General features: G+C 43.8%; 1 protein-coding gene across 2 annotated transcripts in view; it reads left to right on the top strand.

The window, feature by feature from the left end:
• Positions 1 to 18,169, top strand: part of OSBPL5 (oxysterol binding protein like 5) — a 217,700-nt gene that overhangs the window by 133,973 nt on the left and 65,558 nt on the right. For both annotated transcript variants that reach the window (XM_019551926.1, XM_019551927.1), the window contains one exon: positions 15,686 to 15,766. In XM_019551926.1, coding sequence (XP_019407471.1) covers positions 15,686 to 15,766 — 81 coding nt within the window. The remainder of the gene's footprint in view (positions 1 to 15,685; positions 15,767 to 18,169) is intronic.

Below are 18,169 nucleotides of genomic sequence, written 5' to 3'. Positions count from 1 at the left end.
CACAAATGGGATTCAAACAATAGCTCCATGGGCAGCTCACCAGCCTGTTTGTACTAAAACTGCCTACCAGCCAGTAAATTACTGGCATCTACAATGATGCAGCTGTTCTTCTGCCTTTGTGGATAGGAGAAAAGTGTTTGACATGGTGTAGAGAGGGATGTTGGACTGGTACTGCTCTTGGAATTATAGCAGAGCACGCCTCAGCTGAAGCAGCAAAGCAAAAGAAAGCACCTATTTGGGTTTTTTTGGATCAAATTATTTTCGGTAGGAAGTGTTGGGCTGACAACAGAGGCAACCCTCTTGAATGAGTACAATGGTAGAGAACCTTCCCCAAAAGCTCAATTTTATTATTTATTTATTTTTGTCTCCACATTTCTGGGATGTGGGTTTGGTCAAAAGCTAGAGATAAGCTCTTGGACTTTAGCAATTGTTTGGTCTGTCTGAGACTGTTAGCCAATTAACACAAGATCTAGGGCAAACAGCTGCTCACTTGAAACTGCCCTAAGACCACTAGTGCATTTGTATTGGTAGTGATCATCGGTCAGATGATCGTTATGTTTGGACCATGCTAGGCCTCAGGTTCCTAAATACTTGTAACTTTGTCATGACCAAGCTCCTGAGTCACTTCATTCTTTGTTATACCACTTCTCTCAGTTAGGCATAAGACAAGACTGTGTCAGCAAAGTAAAATTAAAGCAGCTGCCCCATTTAGGCAGCATAAAGAAGAAAGCATTTTAGGTCCTATGGCAGTGGTTCTCAACCTTTTTTGAAGTTGAGGCACCTCTCCATAACACTTCTGAAATTAGGTGGTGCACAATCTCAAACTAATTTACATATTATAGTGGTTACCTTCTTATGGAGGGGCCAGGCAGTAGGATATATCTGCCTATATTCTCACACCTTGTGGCACCATTAAAAGGATCTGGCAGCACCCCATGATGCTATGGCATGTACCCCAGTTGAGACTCACTGCTCTAAGTGGGAGGCGGGAAATATTCTGCATGTTTGAGCTGTATCTTGCCCAACAAATGTAACTGACCTTATTACAAATCTGTGAATCTGTAGCATCGTTCCTCTGCTGTGTATGTTTTTTCCAAAATATGTTGACTCTCTTAAAGCGTAAATGGAAGAGGAGGAAATATAACTTGTGGTGGGGCACTGGACTGGGGCTAAAGAGACCTGGTACTGCGTCTGTGAAGTGCCTGTCACTGGGGCCCTAATTCAACTGAGACTTTAGTGCTCCTTTTCAATAGATTGCTCTGCTTGTGCCATAATTGTATTTAAACTTATTATGTGACGGAAGGTCCAATGTTGCCTACCATTAACTGATACACAACTTAGATTTGCTTAGGTTGTCACAAGCGAGGTTTTTGGCATGGTTGACTTGTTTGAAGTTTTGGGTTTTTTGGCTTGCTTGTTCGATTTTTGCATTCTAAAAGGTGAGTCTAAATGGTTGCTAAAAACTTCCCCCATTCCCTTTTTATTTTTGTTGCACAGTGAGAGTCCTTGAGCTTGTAATGATGTATCAGTTTCATTTTAATAGAGCCACTGCAAATCCTAAGCTGTCTTTAAACCAATCATTTGAGTTCCAGGTGGCAGCATGCCTTGAACCTTTGGAGTTAATTATAGCCACATTTACATTCAGAGACACGATAAAAGATCAGTCACAACTCTGGCAGTGCACAAGGGTTTTTGCCATTTACCCAGTGAATCAAGGAATCGGGACCAGATTCAGTTGGCAGGAAGATCTGATTGGATTCAAAACCCAAATCGGTGAAGTCCAGGAACAAAATGTTCTTTGTGTAGGCTCAGCATAGTCCTAGAGAAGAGTCCAAGCATTCCAGGCATTGCTTTTGCCAGTGGAGCTGTCCATGATATTTCATTACAGTAGTTTACACACAGATATGGGGAACATAAGCACAATTATTTTTCTAATTTGCTGCCGGTGTCAGGATTTGAGTAGGTGAGCCTCAGCACTGCCAAAGCAGATGAGAATGAGCCAACAGAGTCTCAGGATAAGTAGCCTAACAAACCAGTTTGCAAAGATGTTGTGACTTCCTTCACTTTGTTGTCTTGCCCAACTCTTAGCATAAAGTCTGGAGGACTGAAAGCTGAACAGAATGGAACAAAGGGTCAGAAGGAATCTCTTCATAACTTCTATTCCTCACCAGCATCCACGTGCCCTGCTTCTTTATGGCTAAGTACAGGTATTTGGGGAGGTTACATGAGGTTCAAAATGGCTGCCCAGTTTAAACTTGGCTCATCCTGGTGCTAAACTTCTACTTACAGACCCAGTCTCAGTGACTGGCAATCATCAGCAGTTCCATGCACACAAACCAGTCTAAAATAGCAGAGCTTGGTTTAACATGAACTTGCATCTATGTAGTATCAAACTTTATTCAATTTGGATCAAACCAGTGCATGGAGCTCCTACACACTTTCCCTGTGTAGCCCTGGCATGGGAAAACCCAGTCACTTGCCCCAGTCCCGGGACTGCTCTTTTCACACTCCCTTGACCCCTGCTCCCAACTGGGTTTTCTGGGTTGGTTTTTTTTGTTTTTTCTCCACCTCCCACTGCTCCCAACCAGCCAGGTCTTTCAACGCCCATCCCACAAGACATTTTGTGTGCAGCCACTTTTATCAGCATTTGCCACTACCAGAGCTGAGCAAGTAAGTCCCAGTGGGAAGAGGGGTGGGAAGTATGCCCAAAGAAGAGGGGGCTGGCCCTGATGATCTCACAAGGTCCCTTCCAGCCCTAGACTTCTGTGAATCTGTATGGGTGTAGGCTTGTTGGGAGGGGGACCCCACTCCACCTGCAGGTCATTCCTGCCCCCACAACCTTCATGGCTTGTGCCAGCCCCTACGCACTGCACCTGTGAGTTGCGCTAGTATCCACCTCTCATGGGTTGCACCACCCCTCATCCCCCAGCAGACTCCCAGGCCCTCCAGCCTGCTGGACCCCCAACCCCCACTAGACCCCCCCCCCATTCTCCCCTCCTGCATCCTGACTTACCTGAAGTCAGGCAGCCATTTTGATCCAATTTAACCTCCCCCTAAGGCCCCCAAATATCTGTACTTAGCCTAGATGAAACTCCCATGTCCAGGCCAAGGAAGTAACTTTTTTCCTTAATTTTTTCAACATTAAAAGGCACAGGGAGTCTTGCTTTTAGTTGGTTTAGGATTTTGGCTTCAGTGTCTGAGAGGAAAGAAAATTGAGGGAGGTATTGGATGCACACAGCCATTAATCTTCCTGAACACTTCACTGAACAGAATGGATGCAAGTTCTACTACGACAAATGAAAATAGGGAGACAAACTCATGTTAAGCTACAGCAGCATTACTGTGTAACCCTGGGTTAATGGTGGTCATAACTCTACCCATCTGTCCTCTCTCAGGTACTGAGACTAAATGGAGTTACTAAAACCAAAGGGATTTATTAAATGTTGCAACCAAACGTATTTTAACTGACTATTCAAGTTATATTTAATTTTAAATTATTAAATATTTAATGTAATGCTTTCCTGACTTGCTTGAGTAATTGGACCACACAAAAAGGAATGAAAGCTACATCCCACATAACAGCAGGGAAAGCCTCTTTACTGAAGAATTCAATGGGGCCCCACTGAAACTACAGACAGGTATACCGAAACAAAAAAAAAAAGGAAGTTCTTTTTTTACACAGAATGGTGTTAACTTGTGGAACTCATTGTCATAGGTGGTTGTAGAGGAAAATAGTATATCCAGGTTCAAAAAGCCATTAAACAAATTCATGGAGGATGGCTCCATTGGGAGCTATTGAGTATAACAGTTGGGGATCTATTGTCTATCATCCTTTAAATCAATTGTGTTTTGCCTTAGAAAGGGTATGATGGGATGAATTAAACTAAATATGCCATGTACATATAATCTCCCTTTTAAGGCTTCTACTACTTGCTACTGAGAGAGGATGCTGGGCTAAACAGACCATTGTGTAACCCAGTAGGGCACTTATGTTCTTAAATTGGTTTGAATTTGAAATGGAATTAAAGTTACAAGGCAGCAAGACTTTCTGTGGCACTTATAAAAAGAAATATTCTGTAATACACTATTCTATTTTACCTTATCAAGCTAATCTTTTTAAGCTTAACCTAGGGTTGCAAATTGTAACCCCTCCCCTCCCACCCAGCATTTGAAGCAGAGGGCAGGGGCAGACTTAAACGACATTGTAACGGTCCCATAAACTGTGACCTTGACTTTAAAAATTGCTACTTTATTCCAGTAGAGAGGTACAAAACGTTTTACTAAACTGTAGTACAACAACTTTAGTGCAGTTATGAAAAATACTTAAAACTCAATGGTTATTTTCCCCCTTCCCCCCCCCCCCCACGCACTTAAAGACCAATAACAATCAAACTTGCTTATTTTTATGTCTATGTTTGCCCCTTGCTACTTTTTGTTCATTTTGCTCTTGCTCTTATGTGCACAAACACCTTTTATCATTGCATTGTCACTGAAGTAGGAAAATCTTGTATACAAGCTAGAAAGCTGAGGTTCAGAACAAGTGATCTACTCAATGTTGCATGGGTAGTGCCAAGATGTATTAGAAACAAGACAACTGGAATTCTAAACTAGGGTATTATTTGCTGAACAATTCAGGGCCTGAGTCAAAACTCGGTTAAATCAATGGGAGCCTTTATGTTGAGTCACCCCATGCTTTGGATTAGGTGCTTAAATAGCCTTCTGTAATGCAATAAATTAAATACCACTGAAGATAATGAGGCTATTCCTGATAATGTGGGTGCAGATGAGTTACATTTCTCACACTGTCAGGCCCCTGAACATGGCCATTTTAAAAGCTCTCTGCAGCCATGTACATGTGTTACATCCTGGCTGTAGAGCAATCAGGCAAAAAGTTAACCCTTGTTAAATCGGCTATCTGCTGAAGGTGCTCTAGAGAGGTGCACCTTGGGGAGCTTCTATACAGATTCCCTGCGAGGGTTATGTGCAGGTGATTCCACCCACATACCATGCCCTCAGTTTACCACAGGGAGAAGGCAGAGAGTCTCTTCCTTGTGCAGCAGGGCTGGGAGGAGGAGAGCACAAGGGGCATCTAGGGAGTGTTCCCTAGCACCCCAGCACTTGCTCCCCTGCCTGCTGGGAAATAGCTGGCTGGAAAAGCGGGCCAGCATTCATTCCCCCATGTGGGGTGGGGGGAGGGGGGCTTGGGGGAAGTGTGTCCCCCTGCCAGTGCCATCAGGTACTGAGAGCACTTTCTGGGGTGTGGTCCCAGCCAGGGCATCCCTGATCACTGGGCTGGTGCTCCCCCCCCCCACATGTTGCCCCATTTTGAGGGGGGCCTCCGGGAGGTTGCCCCACCACTAGTACCATCAGGTCTTAGGGACACTTTCTGGGGGGGGAGGAGGGGCAGTGTCCCAGCCAGAACCTCCCAACCCCTGATTGCCAGGCTGCTGTTCCCTCCCTACCTGCCTGCAGTCAGCAGGCTGAGAGCTGACTGGCATGTATTTCCCTGGGGGTGGTGAGGAGAGGAGCATCCCACCCACAACAGGTGTCATTAGGCCCTGGGGTGTTTTCCTGGGGACAGGGGAGGGGCACCACCCCCATACTGGGGAATGCATGTTGGCAGGCTCTCGGCTGGCTGTCTCCAGGCAGGGTGGTAGGAAACAACCCCCTGCCTAGGCAGAAAAAAGTGCTGGGGCCACGTGACCCCAGCCAGATGCCTATCGAGTCTTCTCTTAAAGACCCCCAAGGTAGGGGAGAGCACCACCGCCCTTGGAAGCCCATCCCAAATTCTGGCCACGCTTACCGCGAAGAAGTTCTTCCTGATATCCAACCTAAAACTGATCTCTCTGTCAGTTTGTGACCATTGTTCCTTGTTACCCCAAGAGGCACCCTGGTGAATGGAGCATCTCTGATCTCTTGCTGCATTCCCCTAATGAGTTTGTAGATGGCCACAAGATCACCTCTCCTCCTTCTCCTTCTCTTGAAGAGGATGAAGAGGCCCAGTTCCCTCAGTCTCTCCTCATAGGTCTTGTCCTGTAAGTCCCTAACCATACGAGTGGCCCTCCTCTGGACCCTCCCAAGTCTATCAACGTCCTTCTTGAAGTACAGTGCCCAAAACTGGATGCAGTACTCCAACTGCAGTCTGACCAATGCTGCGTAGAGGGGAAATATCACTTCCTTAGATCTATTTGTCATGCATCTGCTGTTCCACGATAAAGTGCAGTTAGCTTTGCTGATGATCGTGACACTGACTCATTTCATCTTGGAGTCTGCTATGACTGAGTTCCCTTTCCGCTTCTGTGCTGCTGAGAGGGTCACTTCCCAGCCAGTAGGTGTGCTGGATATTTTTGCACCCTAGGTGCAGCACTCTGCACTTGTCCTTGTTGTAATATGCATCCTGTTTGCGTACTGCCCACTTTTCTAACCTGTCCAGGTCTGCCTGCAATCATTCCCTACCCTCCGGCATATGCAATTCACCCCGCAACTTAGTATCATCCATAGACTTGGACAGAGTGCACTTCACATCTACATCCAAATCACCGATGAAGATATCGAAGAGTACAGGTCCAAGGACTGAGCCCTGTGGGACCCTACTACCCACATCCTTCCAGGTCAATACCAAGCTGTCTACTACCACTCTCTGGGTGTGACAGCTAAGCCAATTTGCCACCCACCAGGCCATGTAAACATCTATGTCACAGCCTCTTAAGTTCATCATGAGAATGGGCTGAGATACTATATTGAAGGCTTTGCTAAAATCCAGGAAAACGACATCCACCTTTACTCCTGTGTCTAAGAATTTTTGACCCTGTCATAAAAACAAAACCAGATTAGCTCATGCCTGACCATCTGCTACAAATCCATGCTGGTTTCCCTGCTGCATTACTTTTCTCACTGGACTCCCACAAATATGATCCTTCACTTTTTTTTCAAAGACCTTTCCAAGGATGGAGGTGAGACTGACTGGCCTATAATTACTCAGATCCTCCTTCCTGCCCTTCTTGAAAATAGGGACCACATTGGCCCTTTTCCAGTCCTCTGAGACCTGACCTGAGCACCACAAGCGCTCAAACAGCCATGCCAGTGGCTCTGCTATGACACCGGCCAATTCCTTCTGTACTCTCAGATGCCGCTTATCCGGGCCTGCTGACTTGAACACATCCTGTCCATCCAAGTGACTCCGCACTAAGTCAGCATCAACAGTTGGTAGGCTGGTGTCCCGCTGATGCCCATCTAAGAACCCATTAGGAAACTTATCTTGCTCAGGAGCACTGAGGCAAAAAGCTCATTGAATAGCTCAACCTTGTCCCCCCTCTCTGTCACTAATTGCTCCTTTTTGTTCAGTAGGGGACCTATGCTGCCCTGCGCCTTCTTTTTACTCCCTACATAGCTAAAAAAAAAAAAAAAAAAAAAAGACTTTTTGTTGTCTTTAATTTGTGTTGCCAGCCTCAGCTGTGTAATTGCTTCAGCCTTTCAAACTCCATTCCTGTAAGTGCAGGCCAAGTAGATATACTCCTCCTTGGTAGCTTCCCTGTGCTTCCACTGTCTGTATGCCTTCTCTTTTGCCCTTATGCTCCCCTGGATTTCCCTGTTTAGCCAAGAAAGGTTTTTGGCTCTTTTTCCCCTCATACTGGGATAGTCTCCCTCTGTACCCAAAGGATCACTCCCTTTAGAAACAACCACCCTTCTTGGACTCCCATCTCGCCAATATTCTTATCCTTCAGTACATCATTGACTATGCACACTGAAGTTAGCCTTCCTAAAGTCAAGTACTTCCACCCTACTAGTTATCTTACCCACCCTACACCATATGGTAAATTTGATTGATTGGTGGTCACTGTCTCCAAGGTGACCGTGAATCTGCAGCTCCCCTACCAGGTCCTCTCCAAGTAGCAAACACCAAGTCCAGTAAGGCATTCCCTAGTGGGACCATATACCTCCTGTGTTAGTTGAAGGTACTGCATGCAGGTTAAGAACCTGCGTGAATGGTTAGATTTGGCTGACTGCTCCTCCCAGCAGATGTCAGAGTAGTTTAGTTTCCCCCATGACAACCATGTCCCTAGATGGTACAGCCTCTGAGAGCTGCCTCAGGAATTCCAAGTCTAGCGCTTCCTCTTGATGTGGTGGTCTGTAGCAGACCCCCATCACCAAGTCCCTTTCCCCTCAACCTCCATGTATCCTAACCCACAATGCCTCAACTTTCTTCTCCTCTGATCCCATTTTGATTAGGGTAGATGTATAATGCTCCTTTTACATAGAGAACAACCCCGCATCTTTCCTCCCTACTCTGTCCCTTCTGAACAACCTGTAGCCCTCAGTGTGTACCACCCAGTCATGTGTAGGGTCCCACCAGGTTTCCGTTAGCCCCACTAAATCAAAATTTATTATCTGCAAGCAGAAGTGTGAGTTCTTCCTCCTTGTTCCCGATGCTCCTAGCATTGGTATAGAGGCACTTGAGCCCTCTGAATGGTGCCTTTTGTGTGCCACTGTTCTGATGCCCAAAGGGCCCCTTTCTATTTACCTGGAGTGTACTGTTGCATGTCTCGCAGTTTGTAGGCTCTAGACTCTCTCCATCTCCTCTTCCCCATACCCCATTGCACTTAGTTTAAAGCCCAACATAGGAAGTCAGCCAACCTGTAAGAAAAGAGCCTCTTACCTCTTGTGGAGAGATGAAGCCTATCGCATCCCAGGAGGCCCCTTGCATGGAAGTGTGGATCGTGATCCAGGAAGCCAAAACCCGCATGATGGCATCAACTCTGGAGCTGCAGGTTGACTTAATGCCTACTGCCACCTCTGATGGGGAGGATTGATGAGGAGACTGCCTGTGCCCCCATCTTCCTAAGTCTGGTCCCCAGAGCCCTATAATCACTCATGATATGGTCTGGACTACTCTTGGCTGCATCATTTGTTACCGCATGGATGAGGACCACGGCATAGTTGTCAGAGGGCTGGATGAGGTCAGCAATCCTCACCATGATGTCCATGATCCTGGCTCCAAGCAGGTAACAGATCTTGTACACCATGGGATCCGGACAACAGATGGGTCTCTCTGTTCCTCTCAGCAAGGAGTTGCCCACAACAGTGACCCAGTGTCTCTTCTTCTGCTTACCTGGCGAGCCCTTGACTCAGTGATGGCAGCAGACCCTTCCAATGCACTTTCCCCCACTGTACACTTTTCTAGTGCAGGCAGGGGCTCATATTTGTTTCCAAACTGTACCAGGGGAGCTGTGTCTGCAGCTGTCTGGCCCCTGAGGTGACTGTCAGATATCAGAGCTTTGCTCAGTAAATGGAGGTTTCCTTGTAACAGCTAATGATCACTCGTGCTATGATTGCATTTACTAAGCAAGTCTTAAGTGAAGGGGACTCCTATTATGACTAAAGGGTGTACCTCCAATAGGACAGAGTATAGCCGGGGCCATCAGTTAGTCTTGTAAATGAAAGATCTAGCTAGAGAATCAAGAAGAGCTCTCCTCCTCCTCTAGCCCATGGAACACATCTAGACAGGCTTTTGCTATGTGAAATTGCTCTCAATCTCATAAAGCAATGAGCATAAAGCACAAATTTTGTGTTTCTTCAGGAGATACAGATTTCTTTCTCTTTAAAGGCTGAAGATACTCAGTTGTACACACGGGTGGATCTAGGATTTTGAAATGTGGGGTGGAGGGTGCAGATGGTGTCAAATATCATCAAATATAAAACAACACAGATTATCCAGTTTAAAAAAAACCTGGAGGTTTTACTAAGATAAAGCCTAGGGCTATCACCATAGGGCTATATTCAGTTTAACATGGAGACCAAACTAAATGCAACTTTACTGGAATGCCCATTAATTTTCTATATCATACATTATGTATTTAAAAATAGGCAAAAAATAATCCCAAGATGATTAGTTTTGTGGTCATAAGAATGTCAAATGGATATATCCTTATACATCTCCAAATGTATATACAGTCAAATGTATATCTCCTTTTTCAGATTCATAAAAAAACTAAGCTTCTTGAGCAGCTTGACAATACATCTAGTGTTGCACTGAAAGTTATATCCACACCTGAATTAGTGTTCACTCCAGTTAAAACTTCCACACCTGAGTTAATATTTTTAGCTAGAGTTAAAAAATAGTCTGAAGAGCTAGAGTACCAGAAACAGCTAAGGGGCAGCAGAACTGCAGAAGAATGGTTAGCTGATTAATGAAACATCAAGATAATTAAAAGGGGGATAGCATCATTAACACTTGTGGAATGAAGATTTCAGAAGAAATCTGGTAGCTTACAAGAAGCTGTGAAATCAGTTGACTCCCTCACTGCTGCCTAAACAGAAATGCTACTCCCCTACGAAGCCATTGGTTTTAAATTTTGGGTAGAACAGGAATCGAAACAGGAGGTGAGGGAGACAGTACCATGACATTCTCTTCCCCTGCAGATCTGCCCCTGGTTATATGAAGTACCCTCCTTGGTTAATATAGACTGACAGCTCTGGGAGAGACAGAAGGTGAAATTTTGTGCTGTTTCACCATTGCAAAAACCCTGGTCATTCTGACCTCAAAGAGCTGCTGTATACTTACATCAGTAAAACTTGGAGGAAATTGTAGCTGCAGTCTATGAAGGTAGAGAATTTCTGCCTTTTTATACTAGGCTGAGCAATGTAGGTCAATGAAAGGCCATCATTAGATGCACTTGGTGTTACTTGGTGATGTCAAGGCTGCTCTATCTTCTTGATCCTGGAGGCTTTGTCAATGGGGTCATTGAACCTAATGACAATAAAGTAATTAAATCAAAGCTGTTGAGATTGGATTTGTTTTATTCATTCCTGAATCAATTTCCTTAAGTTACTTAGCAGGTAAAAACCTGAAGAGAACTTTGCGGGGGGGTTTCTTCAATGCCTTGGTGCACAGTTGCATGGATCTACAATATTCATTATGAAGTGTTTAGGTCCCAGGTTTCCTGCGAAAAGGAAAGGTCTTCTTAATAAGAGCGCATGTCCATGTAGCACAAGAAATTACGTGTAGAACAGGTGGCACTTTACAGATATAAGGTTGCAGTTCTTTCTGAGCATATATAGAGCTGGTCATTTGGCAAATGACAATGGCTTTTGGGGTGCAATGATCTTTCTGTGCCAAAAGTGCTTATTAGGGATGTGCAAAATGGGCCCTATTTGATCTAGATTCAGATTTGGCCTGAATCGGGGATAGTGATTTGATTCATTGATTTGGGTCACTGTCCCCGATTTTTGATTCAGCTGAATCGAATCTGAAGCAGAGGATTCAATGCTGATTCACAGAATCAGTGATTCAGCCATACACACAGCCTTAAATGTTTTTTCTATATACCTCGAGGTACCATGCACAGCTCATGAATGCTGTGGTGCTGGGGCGCATAGAGTGTCCCACAGAAGCGTGGTGGGGCTCCTAGCACGCTTGGCAGCAGACCTGGAAGTGGACCAGAAGTACTTCTGGGGAGCACGCTGGGATGCCCCCCTCCCAGGTACCTCCTGGGTCTGTGGGAGCCCAAGTCACTGAGTGGGGGGGGCGGGGAGGCCCACATGCTCCCTGGCAGACCCAGAAGTGGATTGGAAGTGCTTCTGGTCCGCTTTCAGTTCTGTTGCCGAGTGTGCTAGGGAGCCCCTCAGGCTTCTGTGGCACACTCCATGTGCCCCAACATCACAGTATTTACAAGCTGCCTGCTACCTAGAGGTATGTAGAAAAAACATTTAAAGCCATGACTATGTCTGAATCACCAACTCTCTCTGAATCGATTCAGAGAGATTAAAGGGTCCTCTGATTTCGCTTCAGATTCGGAGATTCAGCCATTGGATCAGGCGATATCTCCACCGAATTGAATTGGGGACCAAAGCTTCGCATGGCCCTAATGTTTGTACAAAAAGTAAGAGGATGTGCCAAGTGACAAAGTAGCTTAGGTGATTGGCACATTTAGTAAATCCAACCTGTGTGGGCACAACAGTATCCCAAGAGTTTCAACTATGCAATGAAATTCAATAATTATGCATTGATGTTTCAGAAAAATGCAGTAATGAACTTCACCAGTAAGTAACCTGCCATCTTGAGGTCACTTAAAAGTAATATCCACAGGTTCTAATCCAGTTTTGTTTGACCTGTAATTAAAAAACACCTTTGAGAGATGTTCAATCTTAGCTGGTCTGTTGGGGGATGATTTCAGATACTTTTGATATATGTATGCAATCTTAATCAAATGCCTAAAGAGCCTGGTGTTGGTACCGAGGGGTTATGATTCACTTTCTTAAACTTGGTGGTTTTATAGCCTGGTAGCATTGGAAAGCGTCATAAAATTTAAGCAGATGCTCCTTGAATGAGCAGACACTTTGCTGCTTCTTGCAAGCATCCAGGTTTCAATGCCATTTTATTGCTTGCCCAACTTAAAATTCTCACTCTGACAGTCACTGTAACAAGGTTTGTATGATGGGCAGGATGGTTCAGTCTTCTAATCATGAAAACATCTTCTCTTTGTGATGATAACAGTTTCTACTGCTAGAAGGTTTAGGGAGAGGGTATCATGCAGTTTGTGGTGGATGTTGATTGGCTGGCTGAATTCATCTCCAAGCAAAGTCACTTAACTGCGTTTACAGGGTCAGATGTTATTCCCAGTCTTTCTGCTTAGATAGTATTCCACGAACTGCATAAATGAGTTTAGCATACAATGCTTAGATTACGAAGAGTGCCTTTCTGTTGGTTTAAGATTTTGTAGCCATCTATCTGAGCAGGATTTCCTAGAACCTTGTGAACATTTGTATCTTCCTGTTTGCTCAGTCTAGCTAATGAGCTCAGTACCTGGTATTTGTCTCTGTGCCTGATCTTCTTTTTTTTTTTTTTTAAATGTCTAGAGGGGGAGAAACTGCCTATAAACACTTGACTCCTAATTACATCTCATGGACAAGACATTCTTCATGCTAATGAGATATATTTTCTCCCATAAAGAAAAGCTAATAGTGTACTTCAGATGCATAACACAGTACTGACATGTGAAATGCAATATATGCTCTGCAGGCAGAATTTTCTTTGCAGAGGTTTGACCATCACTAGCTGTAAAGTGTGTGTGTGTGGAAAAGCCTCCAGGTGCAAAGGTAGTATGGAATATGTATTGCAGAAAAGGGGGAAGAATTTGGCCTTCTGCAAAAAAAAACCCCACCCCAGACAGTGAATAGTTGGCATGAGTCGGAAGTTAAAAACTTAAGAGTGACATTAGTGATAAAACCATTTGTTATAGCCCTAGTTAAATCTAGGACTCCACAAGTCTTGTTTAGGGACTACTTGAGTCTTCATTTTGCAATTCAGGAAATTGTATTTATTGCAAAATATTGTGCATAACTTTCCTTCATAATCAAAAGATATCAGAAGCATGGATTTAACAAATGCCACATCATACAGTGTTCACCTCTGTATTTCAGACTTCAAGTTTTGCCCTTAATTTCCACAGTTCTAGAAAAGTAGTGACATAGGATTTGCTTTTCACGTGGTCCAGAGGGAGTCGATACTCTTGTGTATTAGCTGCTGCAGTAGTTTTCGAAATGTAGGCTTTAGCACATGTGCTTATGGACCCTGGAGAGTGAAATGGTCATGTGATTTTTTTTTTTTTTTTTTTTTTTTTTTTTGATGCTTCTTATGATTCAAGTGATAGAAACATGAAAAGGATCAATAGAAATAGTATTACAGTGAATTCCACTTGTATGCATAACACATTAGTGCTTAATTCACTTAACTATAAAACACAATGAGCGTTCTCATTTGTTGCCTGTTGCTTACACTGTAACAAACTGGTTATTTCTATATTGATTACCTGTTTTCAGTGCTTAAATATACTGTAGCATATTTCAGCCCCACTGTCCACCACATTCCCTTTTTTAACTGTGCCAGCAATTGTAAAGGGGAAGCAGCTATCAAAGGATTGCTCTTAAACTTGAAAAAATGACAGAAAATAAATGGTTTTTCTGCTGCGCGCTCTTCATTTTCAAGATCTGTAACAAAACCTTAAAAATTAAGGGAGCTAGTTCTGTTTTGGGCCTGTTAATAACATAGCAGTGTTATATAGTTAATAAGTACTGCTTGAAATGCCATGGTATTAGCAGCCCCAAAACTGACTAGTTCCTTTCACTTCCAAGCCTTCTAAGATTTGCAAGGAAGTGCAGATGCTACTTAAATGTGTTTGCCTTTCTTCCAGCCCCAGGGCTTTGTTGTTAAAAGGAGTATGCCTTATGGACTTCTGTAATAACCCTGGCTTTACCTTTTGTGCAGTGGCTGTAGGTGCTCTGGGAATGCAGCCATAAAATTGAGGCAGTCAGCAAAAAGACCTCTAAAGATGATTTTTAAAAAAAGCTTGACAATGCAGTGAGTCATCTAGCTTACTGGTAATTCATAACAGGGAGTCCAGTTCTTATAAGTGAGCTCCTGAAAAGTGTTCTCCTGCTATCCTACTGGAACACAGCTGTGCAGTATTCATCTTGTGTGTTGTAGCAATTGAATGCCTTGCCCAAAAGTTGCCCTTGTTTATACTGCAGTTGTGCCTAAGGGCACCAATCAAGGTCAATATAGTAACATACTATTCTAACGAGGGACGATCATGACCCAAAGAGATCACACTCTAAATAAACAAGGTGGCTTGAAGGGGAAGCGGAGATGGCTTGCCCACAGTCTCATAGGAAGCTAGTGGTGGAAGAGCTAGGGATCTATGGGTGTTCTATAAATCGGTGTTCTGAGTCTGTCCAGTGCTCTGGACATTGCACCAACAATACCAACCTAAGTCAGGATCCCAGCATCAAAGTGGGCTCTGCATGGCTAGTCCATGTGAACGAGTAAGCTAATGCAGAGATTTTTTTGGCCAATTGGCTCTGCTGACTGTGTCCTTCCAATTAATCAGATGAATCAGGAAATTGGTGATTTTTAGATTCCTTGAAAATGAGTTTAAATGGCTTTGGCACCAAACATGATTTAAAGTGACATATACATTTTGAGCCTTGTTTCCCAAAGCCAAAATAAGTTTGTGTTATCCAGGACATAGTTTAGCTCTGGTCCTCTCTGTGCATGTTTATAGGCAGCTCAACTGGGTCTTAAGTAGTAGCAATTTAAAAACCTCTTGAGCCAAAGATTCATGCCAACATGAGCAAGATTCCTTATAACTAAAATGGGGTGCAACTGGAGTAAGCAGTAGCATGGAAAGAGAAAAGATTTCTGAGTAAAGTAAAGTACAGTATGCTGTAAAGTATATCTGTTTGAGCAATTTGTCTTGCCAGAACAAGCCTACCCCAGTCTTCAGGGAATACAATTGTGTATTTAAATATGTACTGAATTAAAAAAAATGCTGTTAATGTTCATGGGGTAGAGATGCTAGTGTTTCACTTCAGAAAGTTAAATGTTTTAAGATCCAAGAATGAACAACTGATTTTCAGATCAATGGAGGAGAAGAATGGACTGTGTACAGATGGGAACCATCATTGGGTGTCTGTATAGAACACTTTTTGTGGGGAGAAGAAAGGGTTCACACTTAAAAGGAAGTGAAGAGTACACTGCAACTAGGCCTTTCCTGAGTCTGTGTAGTTTTATGGTGTTATCTTGATAAATCTTCAGTGAATCTTGGAAGATGTAAACATTTTTTCCTGCTAAACCATAACATAAGCATCTTAATGTTAATACATTGCTTCTCTCTCTTTTTTTTTTCAGAATGAATATAAGCTTTGCAACGGGTCTGATAAAGAGTGTGTATCTCCCACAGCCAAATTCACTAAGAAGGAAACATTAAAGGTATGTGCAAAGTAATATGAGTTCATTTTGGCCAAGGTGTCACCTGCTTACTTCCTTTTTAGAGATGACTAATAACTTCAAAAAAACCCCAACAAACAAACAAGCAAAACACCCTACAGCTTGAAACCTTTTCTGAGTGTCACTGTGTATTTGGACACAAAATGATCCTGTTTTCATGGGTCCATACAGATCCAAGACTTTTGTCCTACTCACTTGGGCATCCACCCTTGCACTTGGAATTGTTTGTATGCATTTGATATGAAAGAAGCAATATTGTCATGCATTTGTTCACATATTGTAAAGTTCTTTGAACAACAAAAAGGGTGTCATTTTTCCCAGATCATGTTATTTGGCAAGTTGCTGAGAAGGGCTGTGAGAATAATTTGATTCCTTCTCCCTCCACCTCTTCCCCTCCCAACTGAAATAAAAACCCCAAACTGAATTTAAATTAACCTGTAATGAAACATTCCACATGGTTTTTTTTCAGAAAAGTAAACAAAACACAAAAGGCTGGACCCAAAACACTGGTGATTGTGCCTTCTCCTTTACTTAAAAGTTTGGAGGTTGGAGCACATGAACCAAGGTCTCTGACATCCTATACAACTTCCTCTCCCTGAGGGGACTTGAACTAATACCTCTCCTTTCTGAGAGTGCCTTAAGCATAAGCTATGGACTCTGTAAGGATAAAACATGCTGTCTCATGTTGCCACTCTTCCACCTTAGTTGTTGAGATCCACTTCAAGGACACAGAATGAGATATTGTGTCAGTAACACTGATGGTCACGGTGCTTGCTTGGGTGGTAGGACACTTGGATTCATGCCCTTGCCCAATTGCATGTTTATACAAAGGGAAACAGTCTCAACAGGAGGGGTTGAGGGCACCCACCCTTCTAACCTACCAGCATGATAGTTAGGGTATTTCCTTGGCAGGGGGGAATCAACCCTGGTGAATGCACTAACTGAAAAGGATACACCACAACCCTAATTTTCCCCTCTGTCAATTTTATAAGTCTAGTCTCCAAATGTTTTGCAACCAAATCTAATATCACAAATTTCACATGAATTTGTGAATAAAATCAAAATGAACAAAATGGCATGTTTTGCCTGTCTTACTCCTGGCCTGAAAACTTCACCCAGCTGTAATGCTGAGTGTGCTGTAATACTATCCACTACACTTCCTTTAGCACTGACAGTTTGCCTGGTATAAAGCAAGAGAGGTCAGCTGATGCTTCTGTGTAAGGAAGCTGGTTCAATAAAACCTGTCTTGCATAAGAGACTTGTGCATGACTGTTTTTAAGGTTCCTCCTGCTGTGTTTGACAAACTAGGAAATATCAGCCCCTTGTGGTCATCTCTGTTCATGTGCCTGGGAAATGGTACCTAAATATTTGAGCTCCTTTTAACTGCCTCAGGCAGCTACACCCAGGTGGTAGAGCCAGCTTGTCTGAGGAAACCAGTGCAATCCACATGATGAAAATAACCATGAAGATTGACAGAAATCTGACAGCCTTGCCCAAAATTCCTTGCTTACTACTTCCAAGGTATAATGCACCCCAAGTAGCAGTGGTGCTGATCTAAAACAAGTGGCCAAGTCCAGCCTGGTGCAATTCAAAGGCTTCAGTTTGCTTACACCTGGGATGATTTTCTAGGAGACTTCATCTACGTGTAAATGTAACTGAAAGAATTAAACTTATCTCCTTCTTCACACCCTTGCATAGGAATTTTTGTTGGCCTCCACTGCCCTAGTAGCCAGATATACAGAAGACTAAGGGTGCATACAGATGTTCAGGAAGTTGGATTGGGTTAAAAATAGTTGCCCAGTCTAACTTAGTTCACCCACCTGCAGACTATACTTAGATCCCTAGTTAGGTAGATGTAAGTACCAAACTGTACAGATGTTCCCTGAAGGGTAGATCGGTTCAAAAAATGGCTGGCGCGATGTAACTTTAGTTCATCTGAGAGGTGCACTAAGTTAGATCAGGCACAGTTATACTGATCTAACCGAACATCTGAATGCATGTGGAATGCAACCCCAAGGCTGAGAGCCCAGCTTAAGCCCCAGGGCAGCACTTTTTTTTCTTTCCCCTTCCCTTGCCATGGGCTTTTTTGACCGCCCCTCCATCTGTCCCCACCATTCCCATGGACCAGGAAGCCCTTGGAGCCTGTCAAACACCCCCAAGCCTACAAACAGCCCCCAGTCCTGGTTTTATTCGCAGGTGCCAGTGCCAGAAGCCCAGTTGCAGTAAGCTGGGAGAAGGGGAGGGGAGGGGGTTGGCCCATAAGGGGAGGATTGTCTGGGGGTAGAGGTAGGGTGAGGGCTGGAAGTAGCCTCCAATTGAGGGGGGAGAGCCCCCCAACTCCCCAGCATCTCCCTCCCCCTCCCCCCCGGCTAAAGAGCCGTTAGC

Source organism: Crocodylus porosus, unplaced genomic scaffold (genome assembly GCF_001723895.1).
Source record: "Crocodylus porosus isolate Cpor-Errol unplaced genomic scaffold, CroPor_comp1, whole genome shotgun sequence".
Taxonomy (NCBI): Eukaryota; Metazoa; Chordata; order Crocodylia; family Crocodylidae; genus Crocodylus; species Crocodylus porosus.
This window is presented reverse-complemented; position numbering and strand designations above follow the sequence as displayed.